Here is a 25,695-nt window from a genome sequence, read left to right on the forward strand (position 1 = left end):
TTATTGTGGTTTTTATTTGTACTTCACCGATAACTATGATGTTGAGCATCTTTTCATGTATTTGTTGGCCATTTTGATGTTCTCTTTGGAAAAGTATCTAGTTCTTCTGCCCTTTTTAAAATTGAATTGTTTTTTGTTATTAAGTTGACTTTTGTTCTTTATATATTTTGGATATTAACATCTTATTCAGTATATGGTTTGTAAAAATTTTCTCCTGTAGGTTGTCTTTCATGTTGTTAGTTGTTTCTTGGTCTGTACAGAAGGTTTTGGGTTTGATATAGTCTCATTTGTTTTTTGCTTTTGTTGTTTGTGCATTTGGCATTGTATAGAAATATCATTGCCAGGGACGTGCCTGGCTGGCTCAGTCAGTGGAGTGTGCAAATCTTGATCTTGGGGTCATGAGTTTGAGCCCCATGTTGTGTAGAGATTACTTAGATAAATAAATAGATGTAAAAAAAAAGAAAAAGAAAAAGAAAAAATCATTGCCAAGACCAATGGTGGTGAGCTTCTTTCCTACATTTTTTCTAGGAATTTTATGATATCAGGTCTTATATTTAAGTCTTTGATCCATTTCAATTTCTGTGAGCGGTGTGAGGTAGGGTCCAGTTTCACTGCTCTGCGTGTGTTTCCCCAGTTTTTATAGTGTCATTTGCTGAAGAGACTGTCCTTTCCCCATTGGGTATTTTTGGTTCCTTTGTTGAGTATTGTTGACCATATATCCAGGGATTTAATTCTGGGCTCTCTATTCTGTTTTACTGGTTGATGTGTCTATTTCTGTGCCAGTATCATACTATTTTTATTACTATGGCTTTTGTAGTATAGTTTGAGATCCAGAAGTATGATACATCTGGCTTTGTTCTTTTTTCTCAGGATTGCTTTGTCTATTCAAAGTCTTTTGTGGTTCCACACAAATTTTAGGATTGTTTCTTCTATTTCTGTGATGAATGAATGCCTTGGATATTTTGATGGGGATTGCATTGAGTATATATATAGCTTTGGGTAGTATGGTCATTTTAACAATATTAATTCTTCTGATCCATGATCATGGGATGGCTTTCCATTGGCATCTTTTTAAATTTCTTTCAGCAAAGCATTGTTTTCATTGTACAGATCTTTCACTTCCTTGCTTAAATTTATTAAGTATTTTATTGTTTTTGATGCTAATGTGAATGGGATTGTTTTCTTTATTTCATTTTCAGGTGCTTCGTCATTATTGTAAAGGAATGTAGTTAATTTCTGTATGTTGATTTGTAGCCTGCCAGTTTACTGGTAGTTTTTGGATTGTTTTTTTTCGGATTTTCTCTAAGATCATATGTTCAGCAAATAGTGGTGGTTTTTAATTATTATTTTATGATTTGGATGCCTTTTTTATCTTTGTCTTTCATAATTGCTCTATCTAGGGCTTCAGTACTATATTGAATAGGAGTGGTAAGAGTGGACATCCTTGTTTCCGACCTTAGAGGAAATACTTTCAGTTTTTCACCGAGTATACAGACATACCTCATTTTATTGCACTTCACAGATACTGCATTTTTTGCAAATACAGGGTTTGTGGCAAAGCTGTGTCAAGCAAATCTTTTGGCACCATTTTTCCAACAGCGTTTGCTCACTTCATGTTTCTGATAATTATCACAATGTTTCAAATGTTTTCATTATTATAATTGTTATGGTGACCTGTGATCAGTGATTATGATTTGCTGAAAACTCAGATGATGGTTAGCTTTTTTTTATCAATAAAGTATTTTTAATTAAGGCATATACATTTTTTTCTAGACATAATGTTATTGCTTAATAGGCTACAGTATAATGTAAATATAACTTTTATATGCACTGGGAAACAAAAAAAATTCATTTGACTCACTTTATTGTGATATTTACTTTATTGTGGTGGTTTGGGATTGACCTGTATTTCAGAGGTAAGCCTATAATGTTAGCTGTGAGTTTGTCACACGTGGCCTTTATTATTCTGAGATATGTTCCTTATATGCCCAGTACATTAAGGGTTTTCATCATGAGAGGATGTATTATGTAAATAATATACAATGCTTTTTTTGTGTGTATGGAAATGATCATGTGATTTTTGTTTTTCATTTTATTGATGTGATGTATTACATTTCTGATTTGCATGTATTGAACCTCCCTTGCATCCCAGGAGTAACTCCCACTTAGTCATGGTGTATAATCCTTTTAATGTATTCTTGAACTCAGTTTGCTAATATCTTGATGAGAATTTTTGCATCTGTATTCATTAGGCATATTGGCCTATAGGTTTCTTTATCAGAGTAATGGTAGGTTCATAGAACTGGTTTGGAAGTGTTCCCTCATCCTTGTTATGTTAGAAGAATTTGAGGAGGATTTGAGGTGTTAATTCTTCTTTAAATGTTTGGTAGAATTCTCCAGTGATTCTGTCAGGCCAGAGTTTTTTGTGTTGGGAGTTTTTTGATTACTGATTCAATCTCTTTGTTATTGGTCTGTTCAGATTGTGTATTTCTTCCTGATTCAGTCTTGATAGGTTGTGTTTCTGAAATGTATCCATTTATTCTAGGTTAGGTATTTTATTAACATTGCATATTTTTCTGCTGTGATCTTTGTTATTTCCTTCCTTCTGCTAACTTTGGGCTTAATTTCTTATTTTCTAGTTTCTTGAGGTTCAAAATTAGGTTGAGATCCTTCTGATTGTTTAAAAAAATTTTTTTTTAATGTTATTTCTGAGAGAGGGGGGAATGAGCAGGGCGGGGGAGGGGCAGAGAGAGAGGGAGACAGAACTCAAAGCAGTTTCCAGGCTCTGAGCTGTCAGCACAGAGCCTGATGCAGGGATTGAGCTCACGAACTGTGAGATCATGACCTGAGCCAAAGTCAGAAGCTTAGCCGACTGAGCCACCCAGGCGCCCCTCATTCTGAATTCTTAATACATGTATTTATTGCTATAAACTGTCTTCACAGAAGACTTTGTAGTTAGAGAACTACAAAACAAAGCTACAGAAGAGTTTGTAGTTAGAGAAACTACAAAACAAAAAAGAGTTTGTAGTTAGAGAAAATAGTTGGTATGATTTCAATCTTAAATTTGCTAAGATTTATCTTGTAGTCTGTCATATGACCTGTCCTGGAGAATGTTCTATGTGCACTTGAGAAGAATGTGTATTGTGGTGCTGTTGGATAGAATGTTCTGTATGTCTATTGAGTACATTTGTTTTTAAGTGTGGTTCAATTCGAATGTTTCCTTGTTGATTTTCTTTCTGGATGATTTGTCTATTACTGATAGTGGGGTATTGAATTCCCCTATAATTATTGTATTGCTGTCTATTTTTCCCTTAAGATTTGTTATTATTTACTTAATATATGTTGTTGCTTGGGTGTTGGGAGCACGCATATTTACAATTGTTACATCTTTTGATGAACTGACACCTTTATCATTATATAATGACTTTCTTTGTTTTGAAGTCCATTTTGTCTGATAAAAGTATGGTGGGGCATCTGAGTGGCTCAGTAGGTTAAGTTGGCTTTGGGGTGCCTGGGTGGCGCAGTCGGTTAAGCGTCCGACTTCAGCCAGGTCACGATCTCGCGGTCCGTGAGTTCGAGCCCCGCGTCAGGCTCTGGGCTGATGGCTCGGAGCCTGGAGCCTGTTTCCGATTCTGTGTCTCCCTCTCTCTCTGCCCCTCCCCCGTTCATGCTCTGTCTCTCTCTGTCCCCAAAATAAATAAAAAACGTTGAAAAAAAAAATTAAAAAAAAAGTTGGCTTTGGCTCAGGTCATGATCTCATGGTTCGTGAGTTTGAGCCCCGTGTTTTTTTTTGTTTTGTTTTGTTTTTTAAATTCTGCTAAGATGATTACTTGTGTGACGTAATGAATAGCTGACTCAAAATGTTTGTGATTTTTTTTTCCTCTTTTTTTTAGGTACATCAAATTACGGAATGGCTTGCAGGCACTTTTGATTTCAGACCTAAGTAATATGGAAGGTAAAACAGGAGATGCAACAGATGATGAAGAAGACGACGAAGAGGAAGAAGAAGAAGACGATGATGATGACGATGATGATGAAGATTCTGGAGCTGAAATAGAAGATGATGATGAAGAGGGTTTTGATGATGAAGATGAGTTTGATGATGAGGATGAACATGATGATGAGGATCTTGATACTGAGGATAATGAATTAGAAGAATTAGAAGAGAGGGCAGAAGCTAGAAAGAAAACCACTGAAAAACAGGTGTGAATCTTGTCTATTATTATGTCTTTTTCTGATTTGGGAATTCTTTGGGATAAGTCCTAAATTCATGTTTTATTTCTTAATGTAAAAAAGGAAGTATATTTATCTTTTGATCTTTAGTAAAGGTCTATTTATTCTGTATAAAAATAATATTTAAAAAACATTTTGCTCTGATTAGGAAAGTATAAAAGCTCATTATAGAAATGAATGGAGTATGGAAACCAATTTGACAATAAATTTCATATATATAAAAAAAGAAATGAATGGAAAATAAAGAAAAACTCAGAATGTAATGATCTCATAATCATAAGTCTCAGAGGTTTTCACTGGTAATATTTGAGGATCTGTGCAATTCTTAGCTTGGAATAGAGGGATAGGAGAGTATATTATCCTTGGAGGGACTGGAAAAAGAACAGGGTAGTGTAGAATTCTCACCTGGGCCTATGGTTCTAAGCATCCTCATGGATAATTTCCGCTTAGTAATTTCATGTATTTTTTCTCTTTTTATGGGGAGGCACCAAGTAAGTTGGAGGAATTGAAATAAAAATGGGCAGTTGAACTTTGACTCTTGAACAATGTGGGGTTTAGGGGTCCCCAACCTCCTGTGCAATTGGAAATCCATGTATAACTTTTGATTCACCTAAAACTTAACTACTAATAGCTTACTTTTCCCTGGAAGACTTACTGATAACACAAACAGTTGATTAACACATATTTTGTATATGTATTATGTATTGTATTCTTACAGTAAAGTGAGCTAGAGATAATGTTATGAGGAAAATCACAAGAGAAAGTACATTTACAGTGTTGTATCTATTGAAAAATACAAGTTAAGTGGACCTGGGCAGTTCAAACCTATGTTGTTCATAGGTCAAGTGTAATAACAATAAGTAAATATATCAATAGGGCTTGATAAGGAGAATTTTCCTCTCTAGGTATCTTTTAAAGAATGCCTCCATTTTGCAGTAGGGAGTACCTATATTAGAGGATAATATTTTGGAGGCATTATAGTGGGATTGATCAGCAAATGTTTGTTAAAGCTAGTTTCTTGAATACTGATAATATATTCAACATGGTACAGTCAACATACAAATGAAGTAAGGTTCATATTATTAAGACTAAAATATAGATGTCAAATGTATTCTACCATAAGGTGGTTAGCCTTCAGAGATAAAAAGATGTGAGATATAGGTAGTGTAAATATGTTATGAGTAAATCCTTTTGATAGTCACTCTTCCTGGAAAAATTACTTTCTTAAAGAAGATTGTACCAGTTTTTTCACTTTTTTGTTGAAAGGGGATTGAGTCATGTCTGTGAGAAGCTATTTGCCCCTTGCTATATAGATTATGAGTAATGCCTGTTTTGGGGTAACATGTTAGGACAAGTGGTTTTAGTTGGAAAACTTTAGTTATAAAAACCAAAATACTGAAAAGAAAAAAATATATATACATATGCCACTTGATACTTTGTATTAAGATCTTTATAAATAAATTGGGAACTAATACATTAATTTAAAATAGATCTCATCAATTCCAAATAGAGCAATAATAGGAAGAAATTATATAAGTCACAAAGTGAAAAGAACACTAACAGTCAGGAAACCTGAGTTCTAATTCTGGCTCTGGCTCTATCTGGATGGTTTTATGCCTTTTCATTTTCTTATTTCTAAAACAACAGGATTAGATTATATAGGTAATTATTTTTTTAAGATTTTATTTTTTCTTTAAGTAATCTCTCCCCCAATGTGGGACATGAACTGAAAATCCTGAGTTCAAGAATCACATACTCTTACTGACTGAGCCAGCCAGGTGTCCCTAGATTATATACATAATTTTTAAGGCCTATTTTAGCTCTAAAACTGATTGTTATAACTTAATAAGTGAATATTTCCTATCTAAAAGTTTCCTTCTATATCTGTTAGTAACTTTTCCATACTTTGGATTTCTTTATATCATCTGTCAACTGATAAGTAAAACTCTAGGGTTAAAGACTTGTTTTGACAGCTGATTTTATTGTCAAGACATAGTAAAATACTTTAGATTTATTATAGGGGTTGTAAGCCCCTTTGACTAATGAAGATGTGCATACAGTATTTTGGTACCCCTTTTTATTTTGCTTAGGTGGATCAAACTCTAAATGTTTACCTTTTTTACAACAGCAAGATCAGATTCTAGTGCTCATTTAAAAATGGTTTAGATGCTGCCTTTTCTGAAAACTCAGTTGATATATTCCCTCATATTGATATTGATTGCTAATGTTCTAGGTCATATTAGAAAGGAATACAGGAACCTAATGTAGTTTGAAGATGAAATCAAATTGTTTATTCAGATGCAGTGGTTATACTAGTGAAAGGAAAGATCCTATGACTGATTGTAACATTGGAAATGATTTATATTCATGAATGAATAAGTGTATGCAAAAGGGAAATAGTCTATGTAAGAGATGGCTTAAAGAGTAGCTTAGGGTTTTTCAGTGATTTTATGGTTTAATTTTTATTTGAAAAATGTGGATCTTGTTTAAGGTAAATATGAAAGTTAATAAAAGAAGCGGGAAGAAATAATTTTGAGGTTTTTGGAGAACATTTACCTAATTAAGAATTAACTACTTACCTGAGGCATCATTTTTAGCCCTCTCCATCTTCATCTTCCCAAAAGGAAGTTGTTCTTGATCTGAAAGGTTTGATAAACTAACAAGGTTGAAATTTAAGTATGATACATACAGAATTATGATTTGTTCAGGGTTTTCTTAAGTCAGTTCTCAAGTATGAATTTCTCAAGTATGAATTTCTTGGGTAGATAATTCTCAAGTATGAATTTCTTTTCTAGCAATCGCAGAGCCTGTTTTTGCTGTGGTCAAAGCTGACTGATAGACTGTGGTTTAAGTCATCTTATACAAAAATGTCTTCAACCCTGGTCGAAGCAAGAAATCTTTATGGGGTAGTTGGAGCTGAAAGCAGGTTAGGCACCTATTAAACATCCCAGAACAGGTTAGACTGTAGTTTGAAGAAGTGGATATTCCCCTATTTTTTAACTGAGTTTATGTGCCTACAACTTCAAAATGGGATTTACAGTGTAAAATGAGGCTGTTTGGTTCTTCTGTAAACATATTTTCCATTTATGACACATGGTCAGGCTTTATGCCACGTACATGCTATTTTTTGAAAGCTCTCTTTTTAGAGGAATAACCATTTATCAAAACAGTCTATATCACCAAATGTTAGCCTTTTAAAATTGACATTTCTAAAATGTGGGGAAAGCTAGTAATTCAACTTCCTATCCTCAAGGATTCAAATTGACTATTTTCCTCTTCTGTTTTGTGTCTTTTAATTTACAATCACATAATGGTATACCCTAATCATTTTTAGTGCATAATTTGGTATACCTGTTGGCCATCCATTTTGTTAAAAACTCTGATTTGCCCAAGGTATTGGGAGAGTACCTACAGATCAGATACATGTTCTGTATATCGTCAATAAGAAAAGAAGAACTAAAAAGCCTCTTTAAAGTTTAGTTCTGTAGTTTTTTTTAATAAAGACTTTCTTTTTTAACCATTTACTATCTTTATTAAATGTTTTCCTGACATGTTATTTTTTACCCTGTTTTAATAAAAACAAAATTTTCTGAGTAACATATTGAGAAGTCTCACCTCTAATAACTTAGTTACTGAACACATAGTCGTTAATTGCTAAGATCTTTAGAAATAATCTACCTAGATAAATTATTTCTGCAGATTTCCAAAATCTATTAAGTCAGGAAACATACTTGGTTCGGAACTCTGAAATGCTGGCAGGAAATGATATTTGGGTGGGCTGGCTAGTCCCCTTTCCTTTTTTTTCTGTTTCTGCTTTTTCCCTTAGGTCTGCACCTGTTCAGCATTTGGGAGGATGGCAAGAGGAGGAGCAGCAGGGTGAAACTGACACAGTTCTGGTGAGTTTCACTATGCTGCTCCTCCTGATTCTCAGGGAAAGAATTTTGTTACTTTCTGTTGGAAACATCCATCTCCAAGTGAATCCTTAATATGTGATGACAGTGTTATTCCTTTAGGATTGACTCACTATTTGCATGTGTTCTACTTACTCCAGTCTGCAGCGGCTCTTTGTGTTGGAGTTGGGAGTTTTGCTGATCCAGATGACCTGCCTGGGCTGGCACACTTTTTGGAACACAGTAAGATCTTTACAGAATATTATTCCTGAGTGTGTTTTTTCCTCCAAATTTGTACAAATTGATTTTAAAGATAAATAACTGGTTTTATAGACATGTGATATGTTTAATAAGAGAAAAGACTAAGAAAAACATTTATTTATTTAAAAAAATTTTTTTAAACATTTATTTTTGAGAGACAGAGACAGAGTGTAACTGGTGCAGGGGCAGAGAGAGAGAGAGAGGGAAAAAGAATCCCAAGCAGACTCCAGGCTCAGGGCTGTCAGCACAGAGCCCGACCCTGGGAAGAACTGTGAGATCATGACCTGAGCGGAAGTCGGACGCTTAACTGACTGAGCTGCTCCGGCGCCCCAAAGGAAAAGCATTTATTAATATCATAGGGGAAGACTTAATTTTAATCTCCTTGACTGTATAATTTTGTGGATTAGAATGAAACCCACCTATAAAACTATTTTAAAATGTAGATTTTATTATTGTTCTGGTATGGTAAGGCCAACAGATCAGGAGATAGTTGCCCATCTCTAAGAATCTTATAACCTTGGGAAGGACTGCCTCTTCCAGGGTTAGCAATGCCCCAAGCTGTCAAACATTGGGAATACAGAAAATAAAAAGGCATGATTAATATCAAAACAAAATAAAATCTTCAGTTTAATTATGAATATACCTAAATAAAACCTGTGTGGTTGCTGTACAGTTATAAATTTAAGTCTATATTTGTTTTCTTGAATTATTTATTTATATTCTGATTTTCTAAGCTATTTGAGGGTAAACATGCACCTTAGGACTTTCATAGTAACAGTCTGCATATATGCTAATACTTACATTTTGCCCTTTTTATAAATACTTTTAAAAAATAAAGTGCTTAGTTGTTTTAGTATAAAACTAATAGATGAGCATTATAGAAAATTACAAAAGCAGAAATATAATGAAGAAAGAATTATCCAGACATAAGCATTGTTAGTATGTTGGTATATTTCTTCTGTTTGTTTTGTTTTGTTTTGTTTTGCACATGAGAAATTTCATTGTTGATAATAACATTGTCTACATCTTTGTGTTCTTTCACTTTGTGTTCTTTCCACTTAGTGGTATTCATGGGTAGCTTGAAATATCCAGATGAAAATGGATTTGATGCCTTCTTGAAGAAACATGGGGGTAGTGATAATGCTTCAACTGATTGTGAACGTACAGTCTTTCAATTTGATGTCCAGAGAAAATACTTCAAGGAGGCCCTCGATAGGTAACTAACTCAAAATGTATTTTTATTTTAATTATCTAACGACATTTTACAAATGGAGACATTGGGCATTTTTCTATGGTATTTCTTTTCAGGCTGTACTCTAATTCTGTAGAATTGTCATACTTTATCTGGAGAAATGAGCAAACTATTAAATGCACCTTGGCTCTTGTTCTGTAATATACTTAGTCTTTGTGTTGAAGATTACACTGAAACCCTTAAACACCTTTGAGTTTTATAAATAATGTATACTCTATTGGCTCATTATTGCGATTATTTTTTCTAATTTAGTAGAAAATATGGAAAAACAGAAGCAAAAAAGGGGTAAGATTGTTCCTAATTTGGTATCTAAGGATAACTATGGTTAATGGTTTGGTGTATGGTCGTCTATATTTTTAAATGTATTTGGGATTATTATTCATATCCTATTATATTTTTATTTTAATTTTTAAATTTTAATTTCAGTATAGTTAACACAGTGTTAAATTCATTTCAGGTGTACAGTATAATGATTCAACAATTCTAACTATTACTAAGTGCTCATCAAGATAAGTGTATTCTTAATCCCCTTTACCTATTTGACCCATCCTCTTACACACCTCCCCTGGGTAGGTAGTTAGTTAAGCGTCTGATTTTTGAGTTGTCCCTTTTCTTCCCTTTGTTTGTTTGTTTTGGTTCTTAAATTCCACATATGAATGGGTCCTTTTTATATTTTAAACAAGTTGGATCATTTTTATACATCATGATGTAATTTATAAAACCTAATTTTAAGGGATTGTGTGTTATTTTTATTGTATAAAGAATAACATAATCTGTTTAACAAGTTACATATGATTGGTTAGTTGAATTGTGTTCAGTTTTTAAAAAAAATTTTTTTTTAACGTTTATTTATTTCTGAGACAGAGACAGAGCATGAGTGGGGGAGGGGCAGAAAGAGAGGGGGGAGGGACACAGAATCTGAAACAGGCTCCAGGCTCTGAGCTGTCAGTACAGAGCCCGACGCGGGGTTCAAACTCACAGACCGTGAGATCATGACCTGAGCCGAAGCCAGACGCTCAACTGACTGAGCCCCCCGTGCGCCCCTGTGTTCCGTTTTTTAGTATTTGTAATGCTGTGATGAATATCCTAATCTCTGTGCACATCTTTAATTATTTTTTAATTAAGTTCTAGGAAGTAAAATTGCTGAGTATATTTGCATGTGTATTTTTTTTCATGCATGTGTATTTTTTTTGCATGTGCATTTTTAAGGATTTTTTCTTTTTTTGAATTTTTTTGAATACTTCTATTACTTATTTTTTAAAATTTACATCCAAGGTAGTTAGCATATAGTGCAATAATGGGATCAGGAGTAGAATCCAGTGATTGATCTCCTACATCTAGCACCCAGTGCTCATCCCAACAAGTGTCCTTCTTTTTTTTTTTTTTTTTTTTTTTAATTTTTTTTTAACATTTATTTATTTTGAGACAGAGAGAGAGAGAGCATGAACAGGGGAGGGTCAGAGAGAGAGGGAGACACAGAATCTGAAGCAGGCTCCAGGCTCTGAGCTGTCAGCACATAGCCTGATGCGGGGCTCGAACCCACGGACTGCGAGATCATGACCTGAGCCGAAGTCGGACGCTCAACTGACTGAGCCACCCAGGTGCCCCAACAAGTGTCCTTCTTAATGTCCCTTGCCCATTTAGCCCATCCCCTCTCCCACAACCCCTCCAGCAACCCTCAGTTTGTTCTCTATATTTAAGAGTCTATGTTTTGTCCCCTTCCCTGTTTTTATATTACTTTTGCTTCCCTTCCCTTATGTTCATCTGTTTTATATCTTAAATTCCACATGAGTGAAGTCATATGATATTTGTCCTCTCTAATTTCGCTTAGCATAATACCCTCTAGTTCTGTCCATGTTGTTGCAAATAGCAAGATTTCAATTTTTTGATTGCCGAGTAATACGCCATTGTATGTAAGTGTACCACATCTTCTTTATCCACTCATCAGTAAATGGACATTTGGGCTCTTTTCATACTTTGGCTATTGTCAATAGTGCTGCTATAAAACATTGGGGTGCATGTGTTCTCTTCTCTTTCATTCTTGATTTTATTTATTTGTGTCCTTTCCTTTTTCTTTTTGATCACATTGGCTAGGGATTTATCAATTTTGTTAATTCCTTCAAAGAAACAGCTCCTGGTTTCATTGATCTGTTCTGTTTTTTTGATATCATTGATTTCTGCTCTAATCTTTATTATTTCCCATCTTCTGCTTGTTTGGGGTTTTATTTACTGTTCTTTTTCCAGCTCTTTAAGGTGTAAGGTTAGATTGTGTATTTGAGACCTTTCTTCATTCTTTAGGAAGGCCTGGATTGCTATATCCCTCTTTTGACCCAAAAGGGATCAAATCTGCATCCTGGAGGTTTGGGGCTATGGTGGTGTTATTTTCATTGACTTCCATGTACTTTTTAATTTCCTCTTTAACTTCTCGGTTAACCCATTCATTCTTTAGTAGGATGTCTTTTAATCTCCAAGTATTCATGGTCTTTCCAAATTTTTTCTTGTGAGTGATTTCGAGTTTCATATCATTGTGGTCTGAAAATATGCACGGAATGATCTGGATCTTTTTGTACTTGTTGAGGGCTGATTTGTATCCCAGTATGTGATCTATTCTGGAAAATGTTCCATGTGCAAGGCTTTTTTTTTTTTTTTTTTTAAAGCTTTTGATACTCACTGTAAAATTGTTTTCCAGAAAGTTTCTGTCCATGTGTTAGTAGAGTTTTGATGTCACAGGTTGCAGACCAGAGTCTACAGTAGAAAATTCTAGATAAATATAAGATTGAAATATAAAAAAAGAAATCTTGAATTTGATCAATATAATGTAAGCCCTCTGAGGGCAGGGATTTTTATCTATTTATTTGTTGATATCTCTCCGGCATCCAGAATTTGATAGATAATCTATACTGATATTTGTTGAGTGAATTAATACTGTTTCTTTATAGAAAAAATTACCATAAAATTAACCCATAAATGACCAGAAAATTCTCAAAAACATGACAAAAATTCAGTTTTCTTAAAGAAATTGTCTTTTCCATTAAGAGATTTTGACCCATAAGTTGAAAGCATATGCCGTTCTTCTCAACGGAATAAATATTTATGTTCCTCTATCCCCAGTAAACAACTCTTTTGCTAAAACAGTGTTAAAATACCATTAAAATTGACAATATTACTTTGATAACATTTATAATAGGATACCACATTCTAGTTTTTCTTCCTTAATCTCTAATATGGCTGCCTGTGTTCAGTGAACTATTTAAAAACTAGCTGTTTTTAATTGTATACTTTAGAACATGCTCATAGCACACACATTTGATACTCAGTGTATTAGTTTCTGTAATTAAACATTTACTTTGAAAATAACCAAAAGATAGGGACAAAACTAATTGACTAAGGCAATGCAAATCATGTTCAAGATTATCTTTCCTGTGAACTTATAAAATCAAGAATACTCTGAGGATGACTGCATGTTTGCTCTTGTTTCAAAGTTCTTAGCTCCCAAGATTTCACAAAATCCAAACAGATATTTGTAAATGTGGAGAAATCTTGAACGGTAGTCAAGTTGAATTCTCATGACTTTATATTTGGTTAAAAAAACAAACCAAAACCCAAAAAACAAAAACCAAAAAACCAAACCCCAAAACAAACAAATAACAATACCCCTAAACTGAAAATACCCACATTTGATTATATCTAAATATAAAGAAGGAAAAAGCCTATTTTGTTGGAAAAAAGATTAGGTGAAGCGTATGTTGAATAAATTCTGACCACCTCAGAGTTAATGAAGCATGGTGTAAAGTCTAGTTAAAGAACTTGTTTCATTTCTTCTTTGGAGACTGTATCCATTTTTGATTTGAGGACTGCTGTAGGAAATCAGAAGATATTTATACATTTGTTTCTACTTAGAAAAAAAGCTACCAGAAATAAAAAGAAGAATGCTACTATATTAATAGAAAATAATTAGAATATCATCATGAATTTATGACATAAATGATAGTGGTAGAGCATTAAGTATTGTATCCACTATAATTTATATAATATACTTCTACAATTACTAAGGAATAAAAAGTCTTTTGATCATTTGGAAAGGACTCCTATAGCATGTATTAAGTGCCAGGATTTTTTAATAGGTCAGGAAATCCAATTCCTTCACACAGGTCACATTGTTTATTAATATATTGGATCATATAAGTAAAAAGTGGAGGCAATGACTGGATTTTTACTCTGGTAAGTAAATGAGAATGGAAGCTGCTTTTTCCCTGATGGCATTTGCTAATTTCAATATATTTGGACTTGGCTACATCAGCGTTTCAGGGCAAGAGCAAGAAATATCAAAACCCTGGATACCCACAAAGTGGGGTATCTAACAGGAGATCTTCCTTATAGTAATCTGGGACTCAGGTTGAGGAAGTGGATTAGGCATCCAAAGAAATTACAGCCTATTCTCAAAATGCCTGAGTTTTCTGGTGAACTTCAAGTCTTCATTGTGAATTAAAGTGGCCCAGAACTGGTAGTGTTCTCAGATGCCTGAGAGAAGCAAACACAAGTTCTTTAAAAAGAAAATGCTTGCATTGATAGATAAATGGATGAAGAAAATGTGAAATATGTCTACATAGATATAGACAGTGGAATATTATGCAGCCATAAGGTGGAAGGAAATCTTGGGGTGACTCAGTTGGTTAAGCCTCTGACTCTTGATATTGTCTCAGGATGTGATCTCTCGGTAATGAGATTGAGCCCCCTATCAGGCCCCCCCTGCTTGGGATTCTCTCTCTCCCTCTCTTTCTGCCCTTCCCCTGCTTGTATGTTTGCTCTCTCAAAAATAAACAAACATTTAAAAAAAAAAGGGGGGGGGAAGAAATCTTGCCGTTTGCAACAACAGGGATGAACCTAGAGGACATTAAGTTAAGTGAAATAAGCCACACAGAAAAAGACAAAAGCTGTATGATCTTAACATATGTGGCACCAAAAAGAAAAAATATAAAATAATAATAATGATAATAATGATAATAATTAATAATAATAATAAAATAAATAAGAAGGAAAAGAAAATCCAAACTCATAGAAACAGACTGGAATGGTGGTTACCAGAAGCTGGGAAGATGAGGACATGGTGGTCAAAGGGCACATGTCTTTAGTTATGAGATGAATAAGTTCTCAAGATAAAGTGTTCAGCATGGGGACCATAGTTAATAATACTGTATTGTACACTTGAAGTTTGCTAAAAGAATAGATCTTCAACTTTCACACACATACAAAGAGGAAATTATGTAGGGTGATGTGTTAATTGTAATCACTTCAAAAGGATACGTAATCAAATCATCATATTGTATGTTTTAAATATATATAGGGGTTTTTTTTTGTAAGTTGTACTTCAAATAAATGTGCAAAAGAGAAAAAAGAACAAGAAAATTCTTCATCCTAGGCTTTGCATTGCTCCTATAAATAGTTTTTCAAGTAAAATGATCAGCATTTAGTCAAACGTAAGCAGGCACACGAAACAAGACATGAGTTAAAACAGAAAACAAGGATTAAAAAAAATGTTTATATATTTTGGATTGAGAGAAGGTGGAAGGGCAGAGAGAAAATAAAGATTTTTAATACATTAGAAATCTTAGGCATTGGAATGGTTAGACACAAATTATAAAAATGTTTGCACTTTCTGTTTTTAAAGAAAGAAGGCACAAGTTTGAATATAGTTGCAAGGAATAGGAAACTGTAACATGGCCTATGAGATTTGGATAATAAAAATAAAAAGAATATCTTGAACTGAGATAGGATGATTGAAATTGAAAACCTAAAGTTCTGGTTTGGGCACCTGGGTGGCTCAGTCGGTTGAGTGTCTGACTTCTGTTCAGGTCATAATCTTGGGGTTTGTGAGTTTGAGCCCCACATTGGGCTCACTGTGTCAGCCTGTCGGCACATAGCCCATTTCAGATCCTCTGTCCCAATCTCTTTGCCCCTCCCCAACTTGTGTTCTCCCTAAAATAAGTAAATGTTTAAAAAAAAAAAAAAAAGGAAAACCTAATTGCCTGGTTTAAGAAAAGAGTAGATACGGTTGAAGACAGAATTAGTGAACTGAAAGGCTGAAAGGCCAAAAGATGTTCCAAATGCAACACAAAGAGGGGTGAATAAATACAGAGAAAAAGAAAAGAGGCATAAAGGATATAGCAGAAATGTCAGTATATCTTGGAGTCTTAGAAGGTGGGAGAGAAAAATAGACAAGACACAATATTTGAAAGGTTGATCATTGGAAACTTCCCAGAACATCAAATTAAAGGTTAGAGAAACCTAACAAATTCCAAAGGTGGACGTTAAAGGAAATCCAGAGGTGCCTGGATGGCTCAGCTGGTGGAGCATGGGACTCTTGATCTTGGGGTTGTGAGTTCGAGCCCCATATTGGGTGTAGAGGTTACTTAAAAATAAAATCTTTAAAAAAATTAAAGAAAACCAAATATAGGAAATGTTTGCCAGGTAAAAGGTCAAATTTCCTTCAAAGGTATATTAGATTGATAAATGACTATTCAGAGTAGTGAAAGGTTAAAGACAGTTGGATATCTGCAATAGCCTGAAAGAAAATAACTACCAACCACAAATTCTATACCAAGCAAAAATATCTTTAAAAAAAAAAATTTTTTTTTTTTAATGTTTATTTTTGAGAAAGAGAGACAGAGCACGAGCAGGGGAGGGGCAGAGAGAGAGACACACACACACAGAATCTAAAGCAGTTTCCAGGCTCTGAGCTGTCAGCACAGAGTCTGATGCAGGGCTTGAACTCACAAACCATGAGATCATGACCTGAGCCGAAGTCGGATGCCCAACTGACTGAGCCACCCAGGTACCCCAAGCAAAAATATCTTTCAAGAATGATTGTAAAATAGACCTTCAGATACACAATTAAGTTTGCCACCAGCCAACTTACTGAAGGAAATTTCTAAAGAATTTATTTCAGGCAGAAGGAAAATGAAGATCAGAGATGAAAAAAAGAACAATGAAAGTCATTTTATGTGAATAAATATAAATGAACATTGATTAAAACAATAGTGAAAATTTAAAAGTACAAAATTAAAGCAACAATGGCATATCAGGAGTAATGGTAAATGCAGTAAAAGGTATTTTGAGGGGTAAGGTATTGATTAACATTAGACATTGATAAGTTAAAAGGATGCATGAAATATTTTCTAGGGTAACTTCTAAAAGAACAGGATTTGAGTGTAAAACTTCCAAACCAGCAAAGGGAAGACATTTGGAATAATTAAAAAAAATTTTTTAATTAAGTGACGTTAGGTGGCATCAATTCTTAATTTCAAAGGAACTCACAAAAAAAAGAGAAATCAAGGGAGGCTACATGAAGGAGGTGTGTTTTCTAGGACCTGAGGGATGAGTACAAACTGGTTTGGGCTGGAAGCAGCATAGGAGCCAAGACCCTCTACCCTCTTCTTTTTAAATGTGTATTTATTTTTGAGAGTGTGAGCAGGGGAGGGGTAGAGAGAGAGACAGGATCTGAAGTGGGCTCTGTGCTGAGAGCAGAAAGCCCAGTGTGGGGCTCGAAGTCATGAACTGCGATATCATGACCTTAGCCAAAGTCTGACGCTTAATTGACTGAGCCACCCAGGCACCCCAAGCCAAGTTCCCTTTTTTAATGACTGATAGAGTACTTGCTTTCCAGTGAAATCTCTTCTCAAGTGTTAAGAGTTGAAGTTGGGACATAGCTGCCCAACTTGAATGAAAAATTTCAGCCTCCCCTGCAACAATAAGGAGTGGCCTTGTGGAAAGTCTCACCATTGAAGTGTAAATGTAAGTGAGATAGTGTCTGAACTTACACCTCAGCTGGAAAGTAAATGACTCTGAAAGTCACATGTTGAAAACAACAGTGCCATTATAAGCCTGAGTCCCTGAAAGTCTGAGTGGAGGAGAGCTACCTACTTAACTGGTTCAATCCAGCCTGGACTGTCAAAGTTGCAGGAAATAAACTTCTGTTTTGATTGAGTAATGACATTTTTGGCCCTTTTGTTATAGCAGTTAACATTATATGTTTGTGTGTGTGTGTGTGTATTTCTTTTTACAAAAACAGAATTATCATACCATATGTACTATTTCACTTAAATGCATAGTATCAGTACATATCTTTCTATAATTTTTTGAACCTTTAAGTTGAAAGAATAGTACAAATGATACCCATTACATTTTCTTGTTCATTTGCTTTATCTCTCTATATATTCTTTTTCTGAACAATTTCAAAGCAACCAGGCTTCATGATACTTTACCCTTAAATACGTAAATGTGCATCTTCTATTGAAACATTCTCCTACAATGCCATAATACCATATCTTAAGAAAATTTAATAGTCCCTTACATTATCTAATATGTAGAGTGTATTCAAATTGAATTGTCCTCCAGTTATTTTTTAGCTGTTTTGATCTATGATCCAATCAAGGTACATGCATTGCATGCAATATGTCTCTTTAGTCTGTAGTTCTCAGATTAGATAAATTCGTAGAGACCAAAAGTAGAATAGTGGTTGCCAGGGACTAGGAACACGGGGAAAGGGAATGACTGTTAACGGGTATAGAGTTTATTTAGTGGGTAATGAAATTTTCTGAAATTAGTGTTAATGTTTTCACAATCCTGTGAATGTAGTAAATCTGTTCAATTGTGCACTTTTTTATTTATTTTTTTAAATTTTTATTTATTTTAGAGAGAGACAGAGTGCCAGCAGGGGAGGGGCAGAGAGAGAGAGGGAAACACAGAATCTGAAGCAGGTTCCAGGCTCTGAGCTGTCAGCACAGAGCTGACGTGGGGCTTGAACTCCTGAACTGTGAGGTCATGATCTGAGCTGAAGTCAGATGCTTAACCGACTGAGCCACCCAGGTGCCCCAGTTGTGCACTTTAAAAGGGGGAATTTTGCAGTATGTGAATTATTTCTCAGAGTTTCAAGAAAGTTAGATGTGGGTTCTTAAAAAACTGATGAAATAGATAAGCCTTTCACGAGACTGGTCAAGGGGAAGAAAAAGTAATGTGCAGATGTCAGGAATGAAAATGAATATGACTTACAATTTTTCAGATATTGAAAATATAAGATATTTAGAATACTTATGCCAGTAAGTGAAAAAAAAAAAGAGAAGTGTGTAATTCTTAGAAATATAATTTACAAAACCCACACAAGAGAAATTATAATTAAAAAGTTTGAATAATCTGGGGAGCCTGGGTGGCTCAGTAAGTTAAGTGTCCAACTTTGGCCCAGGTCATGATCTCACAGCTCGTGGGTTCAAACCCTGTGTTCGGCTCTGGGCTGACAGCTCAGAGCCTGGAGCCTGCTTTGGATTCTGTGTCTTCGTGTCTCTCTGCCCCTCCCCCACTTGCACTGTCTCTTTCTCTCAAAAATAAACATTAAAAAAATTTTTTTTTAAGTTTGAATAATCTTATAACAAAGAAATGAATCAACTTTTAGGTTTAGAGGTCTACAAAAATCAACTTTTAGGTTTAGAGGTCTACAAAAATTGAAGGAATAAATAATTCCTTCCTCATTTATGAAGGTAGTATGACCTCTTGATATAAGAAAGTGTAATATAAAAAGAACTGTAGACCATACTCACATACAAATAGCAATAAAGATACAGTAGTACTGAGTTGGGTTGAAAATTATGAGGTAGGGTTAACATGAGAAAGTCAATTAATGCAGTTCATCACATTGTCAGATTGAAGGGAAAAATGTATGTAGAAAAAATTATGTGGTGAAATTCAGTATCTGGTCATCAAGATGTTCTTAGCTAACAGAGTGTAAGTCAACTTTCTCAAGATGATATTTGATATTTTAAACCAAGCCTTATATTTAATGGTAAAACCTGGAAAGCTTTCAAGTTGCGATCAGATATAAGAAGGAGATGCAGATTGTGATCACTTCTATTTAACATAATTTATTAGTGTGGCTTGATACATAAAATAAAAATGATAAAATTGATAATGTTTAATATATAAAAGTCAGTAGTATTTCTCCATAACAGTGATAGTTAAAATACCTTTAAAGCTATAAAAAATAAACACTCAGAAATTATTCCAAAAATTAGGTAAAAAGACTCTTTTTGGGGAATATATTAAAACCTTATTGTGAGATTTTAAGGAAGAGCTAAGTAATTTGAGAAAAGTACTATTCATGGATTTGAAGCTTAATTTTTTTTTTTTTTTAATTTTTTTTTTTTTCAACGTTTTTTATTTATTTTTGGGACAGAGAGAGACAGAGCATGAACGGGGGAGGGGCAGAGAGAGAGGGAGACACAGAATCGGAAACAGGCTCCAGGCTCCGAGCCATCAGCCCAGAGCCTGACGCGGGGCTCGAACTCACGGACCGCGAGATCGTGACCTGGCTGAAGTCGGACGCTTAACCGACTGCGCCACCCAGGCGCCCCTAAGCTTAATTTATTTTTAATGATACCTGTTTTCTTTAGTTAATGTATTGATTCAGCGATACTGCAACCAAGATCTCAGAAGATTTATGTAGTTTTAAATTAAAAAAACTAAGTCTAAAATTTATAAGGAAAGGCAGAGGGCTAATTATTTTTGCATAGGAAAAATAACAGGATAGCAGGACTTACTAGATATTAAGATTTGTTTTGTAATTATGACATTATGGTATTAGAAGGCTAAGCAAAGAGACCAATGGAACAGAGCAGAAATCCTAGAAATAGACCAACACATATGTAGACACTTGCTTTTTGATAGGGGCACTGTGTAGCAGTGATTAAAAGAACTTCTTAAAGAAATGATTCCAAGATAATTGGGCTTTTATAAACTTGATTTCTCCTCAACATACACAAAGAGTCAATTCCAGGTGGATTATAGACCAAAAAGTAAAAAAGTACAACTAAAAGTTTTAGAGAGGAGTGTAACTTTAGCCCCAGTAAGAATTATCAAACAAGATAGAAAAGCACAAAAAATAAAGAAAAATGATACTACATTATGTTCATCAAAAGATACCATAAGGAGTGTGGGAAAAACAAGTATAAAGTGGAAGAATATATTTACAACACACATAACCAAGGACTTATATTTAAAATAACTGTTGGGGCGCCTGGGTGGCTCAGTGGGTTAAGCGTCTAACTCTTTGATTTTGGCTCAAGTCATGATCTCATGGTTTGTGAGTTGAAGCGTCCCTCATGGAGCTCTGTGCTGACAGCACGGACCCTGCTTGGAATTCTCTCTCCCTCTCTCTCTCTGTCTCTGCCCCCACTCCCCGCCAAATAAATAATTCTTTAATTTTAAAAAAGTTAAAAGTAACTGTCATTAATTTTTAATTATTAGATTATATGTATAATTGTATGTAACATAATTAAATATTATATAAAATGAATATATATTAGAATCAAGAAAAAATACAACATAGTAGGAAAAAGCCTTAAGTATTTTACCAAAGAAAAAATTCAAATGATTAATAAATGTATGAAATGGTAATCAATCTCATTAGGAGTCAGGAAAATGTAAATTAAAGCCAGTATGAGATTTAACTGTACTCTTGAAAGTTGTAGTAAATTTTAAAGTTTGATTATACCAGCTGAGGGTGAGGTTTTGGAGGAATGGAGGAATTGGAACTGCTGATAAAAATTTTGGTTTTAGCTAGTGATGTTGAACATATGCTTGCATATACTATTACCTAGGAGTTTTTTCTTAGATGTATACCTAGACAAACTTGTGCAAATGTGCATATTGCACATTTGTAAGAATTTATGGTAGCATTGATTGTAATGGTCTAAACCTGGAATCAGCCCAAATGACTATTTGCAGTAGGTTGGATGAGTAACTTCATGCAGTGGAATATTCTACAGCAGTGAAAATAAATGAACCATAGCCACATGTACCATCGTGGATGACTATTAAAATAAATAGGTAAATAAGTCAGACATAAAAAATATATAAATATATTTCCATTTATAGAAAATAAAAAATAAAACTGGATTGTTTAGAACACGCATTCTCAGCAGGGAGCATATTGTTCCCATTGGTGGCAAAAATTGGTTCTTTCTAGATGAAAAAATGTTCAATATTATAATGGTTTGTGGCCCTCCAAAGCTTAACCCTAGCTGGCAAAATCTTTACTTAGTATTTAATTTCTGTTTTTAATTTACTTGAGTATCACGTGAGCACCATTTACAGTGATAAGAGTTCATAGAAGATAATACAAAGCACATTCACTGTCAGTGCTACAAAACTGGTGCGTAGATGATTGGAGAACTTTGAAATGTTTGCTTGATCTTGGAGTCATCACTAGAGGTGATCTGCATTGCATGTGCCAGTTGGTTTCATTAGCTGCTTTGTGGGTATTGATACTCTGTGCTTTTGTATATGACTTTGGAATTAAATAAAAATATTCTACTTTATTTAATTGAACAAGTTATTTAACCCGTTAGTTATGCCAAGTACTGAAAAGAAAATTTTGATTGTCTTAATATCTAGTAGCCAGTTAAGCTAGAAGTTTCTTTTTGGATCAAGCAAAAGTGAAAAGTTTACTAAAAATTGTAGGAAATTAATTTTTTTAATTGCTTTTTTTTGCTGGAAAAATAGATGTTAATTAAAATTTATTTGTATTGCTATTATTAATAAATGGATACACATGTAATTTGATGCATCACAATTTAAATTACATTAAAAAGCAAATACAATTATAAAGCAAAGTAAAATATTTGATAGTCTTTAAAATTTTAACTTTTAACTTAAAAAAGTTAATCATTTGTAACCCTGCATTGAATAAGAGTAGGCTTTATATACCTTATATGAAATCACAGATATACATACAGATAAACAGTGTATCTGTGATATTAAAAGTTCAAAGAGAGTGATTAGGAGAAAATCTGAAAAGGCTCCTTAGGGTTGATAATGGGAAAAAGAAAGGTCAAGAAACACTGGTCTAGAAGTACATATATGTACTTATATGTACAAACTATAAAGCAGAGAAGTGATTATCATAACATTTAGGATATAGGTGCCGGGTGCTTTTAGAGTTCTGACAGTGTTTCTTGGCCTGGGTCTGTTTCTTGACCTGGGTGGTAGCTGCTCAGACTTTCACCTTGTAGTTATGCATTATTTTGTTTTGTTTTTTTGAGAGAGAGAGAATCCCATGGGGGCAGAGAGGGAGAGAGAGTGGGGTGGGGCGGGGAAGCAGGGCTCATGCTCACCTGAAGCAGGGCTCATGCTCACCTGAGGCAGGACTCAAGCTCACCTGAGGCAGGGCTCAAAGTCCCCTGAAGCAGGGCTGGAACTCTTGATGGAACTCATGAACCATGAGATCATGATGTGAGCCAAAGTCCGATGCTTAACCGACTGAGCCACCCAGGTGCCCCTATGCATTAGTCTTTATGTCCATGTTTTATGAACTTTTCTGTATGGGTATTATAGATCATAATGAAAAAAAGGTAGTTTGTAGACTTTAAAATACAGAAATGCAGAATATTACTTAGATTTTACATATCATGATTATGAACTAAATTTCCAACTTAGTAAATTTCTTAAAAAAACAGATGAACAGATGAAAAGATTTTTATGAACAAAAACAAATGCTAGGGTTTTTTTGTGTTTTGTTTTTCAGATGGGCTCAGTTTTTCATCCATCCACTAATGATCAGAGATGCAATTGACCGTGAAGTTGAAGCTGTTGATAGTGGTAAGAGAAGTGCTTTATATCTTACGACTATTTCTTGCATTGACTAGTTATTTAGCACATTTATCATTATTATCACTGGACCATTTTATCCTTTTATCATAAAGGGCAAAATTAAAATAAATGTGTCATATTCTTGAACCATTAAAACGTAATTCATTGTAGATTTGAAATAAAATAATGATTATTGTTTTTCAGTCTAGTTTTTGAGCATTTTACCATAGTGACTAATCTTTTGCAGGGCAGTAGCTTAATTCTCTTTTTTTTTTTTAAATATTTTATTTTTGAGAGAGAGAGAGAGAGCATGACAAGGGGAGGGGCAGAGAGAGAGAGGGAAACACAGAATCTGAAGCAGGCTCCAGGCTCAGAACAGTCAGCACAGAGCCCGATGCAGGGTTGAACCCACTTACAGTGAGATCATGACCTTGCAGAAGTCAGACGCCCCAGCCAACTGAGCCACCCAGGTGCCCCAGGACGGTAGCCTAATTCTTAAAGTTAATACCAGGTGTTAAAACTTTAAAAGTTAACATAACTCTTTCTGAATGAAGAGACATTTTCTCTGAGGCTTTAAGTAACATTTTGATACTTAAATAGCTTATACTGGGGGGTGCCTGGGTGGTTTAGTCTATTAAGCTTCTGACTCTTGATTTCAGCTCATGTCATGATCTCACGGTCGTGAGATTGAGCCCCATGTCGGGCTCTGCACTGGGTATGGAGTCTGCTTAAGAGTTTCTCTTCCCCTTTTCCTCTGCCCCTCCCCCCTTCAAAATAAACAAATAAATAAATGGTTTATCCTTTGTTAGGTCTATGGCTTGAATTTTGGTAGTTCTGAAAACAGTTGTGATATATTTATGAATAAAGAAACTAAATCCCTGAATAGGAAATGCATTTAATTTTGTTAACAGTTTTTCTTGTCTTTAGGATTTAAAGAATGAAGACCATAAGGAAAAACTGTACTTATATAGGGTGAGGCTTCATTACAGAGCCATGCTATAAATACCGTTAATTACAGAGTACTGGTAAATAGCACCATCATAGAATGGCCCTGCTTGCCTTATTTTAGCATTGAAAACAAATAATACTAAACTTGAGGGGACTTTCGGTTCATATAGGTTAGGCTTGGCTTGCAACAGCCTAAGAGGCAGATTTCTGTTCTTGTTTCTCTTCTTTGTCTTAATTCATTGTTGGGTTGTAATAATGACTTACTGCATTCATTAAGAGGAGTAAACTGTAGATGGATAGAAAGAGCCATCTGCCTGGACGTCAGCAGATTTTTGTTTTACTTACAGAAATTTAACTGACTATGGCCCTCAACTTATTTGTAAAAGAGGGTGGGATGGAATTGTATTCCTCTTAGCTCTTGTAGCTCCTTACAATCAAGGATTTATTTTCTTCACTTTTGTTATTTGCCTACCACACTATCTCTTTTATCATAGCCCAGATAAGTATTTGTTGAGTGGTTGATAAACCAAAATAACCAAGGAAAACTCTGAAAGTCTTTCTTACTTTTGAAGAAAGCACCTTCTGTCTTAAGTACTTTGAAGTATTTTTCTTCATACAGTTTCTAGATTGGGTTGAAGTGTTGGTGTTCACACAATCTTTAATTTGGTTTTTATAAGTTTAAGTTAGAATATATTTTATTTTGAAATATGCAGAAATATATATATGGACATATACATGTGATATATGTACATACATACACATGTACTAAGTAGTTTTGGTTTAAAATGAACTTAAGGTAAAGGCTTTGTTTTTTTGTTTTTGTTTTGTTCATTTATTTGTTTTGATGATAGGAGACCTAGTTCAATTTGTGACCTGATACAGATAGCTAGATATATGTCATTAGTCACTTAACCTTCTAAGTGTGAAGGGTTTACTTGAGATCAGGGAGATGAGGTTGCTCTTAAGTTGTAACTGGTGTAATAACTTTAGTATTCATTAACAAGTTTTGAAAGCTCAATAATCTGGTGTTGTTTTCTTCTATTCAGCTGAGATAGTCTTCTATCATTCTTAACTCATTTGCATGTTTTCAGTTGCCTGTTTGCTTGGATGGCCCATTCCATGTAAGAGGAGTTGAAGGGAGATTCAACTGTCCTGGCAGATTCCTCTTCTCATTTTACTTTTTTAAAAAAATTCCTCTCTACCTGCTTATAAAAAAGATTCTTTCCTGGGTTTTTAATTTATTATGTAGATCTAACTTCATTACTCTTATCACTGTGCCCTGCATTGGCAATCTGTTTTGTGCCTAATCTTTCAAAGGAGTGGTTATACACTTATATTTATAAGCATTTATTTACCCATTGCAGTTAGGTGTGTTTAGTGTTTTACAGTTTTCTTGAATACATTTGGTAACAAACTCATGTCAATGTCTATAGGGTAGGTTTTAAAATGGGATTAGCTTATTGCTAAAAGAAGATT

General features: G+C 34.4%; 1 protein-coding gene across 3 annotated transcripts in view; it reads left to right on the forward strand.

The window, feature by feature from the left end:
* NRDC (nardilysin convertase) overlaps window positions 1–25,695 on the forward strand; it is a 102,606-nt gene that overhangs the window by 37,428 nt on the left and 39,483 nt on the right. For 2 of the 3 annotated variants that reach the window (XR_009252045.1, XM_058696021.1), the window contains exons 2-7: window positions 3,894–4,203; window positions 7,029–7,159; window positions 8,060–8,129; window positions 8,285–8,366; window positions 9,447–9,600; window positions 23,207–23,280. Coding sequence is in view for 2 of the 3 variants with exons in the window: in XM_058696021.1 (XP_058552004.1) it covers window positions 3,894–4,203; window positions 7,029–7,159; window positions 8,060–8,129; window positions 8,285–8,366; window positions 9,447–9,600; window positions 23,207–23,280 (821 nt within the window). In the remaining variant the exon portion in view is untranslated. The remainder of the gene's footprint in view (window positions 1–3,893; window positions 4,204–7,028; window positions 7,160–8,059; window positions 8,130–8,284; window positions 8,367–9,446; window positions 9,601–23,206; window positions 23,281–25,695) is intronic. The other variant, XM_058696028.1, reaches the window with a different exon arrangement.

Source organism: Neofelis nebulosa, chromosome 2 (assembly GCF_028018385.1).
Source record: "Neofelis nebulosa isolate mNeoNeb1 chromosome 2, mNeoNeb1.pri, whole genome shotgun sequence".
NCBI classification, from domain to species: Eukaryota; Metazoa; Chordata; class Mammalia; order Carnivora; family Felidae; genus Neofelis; species Neofelis nebulosa.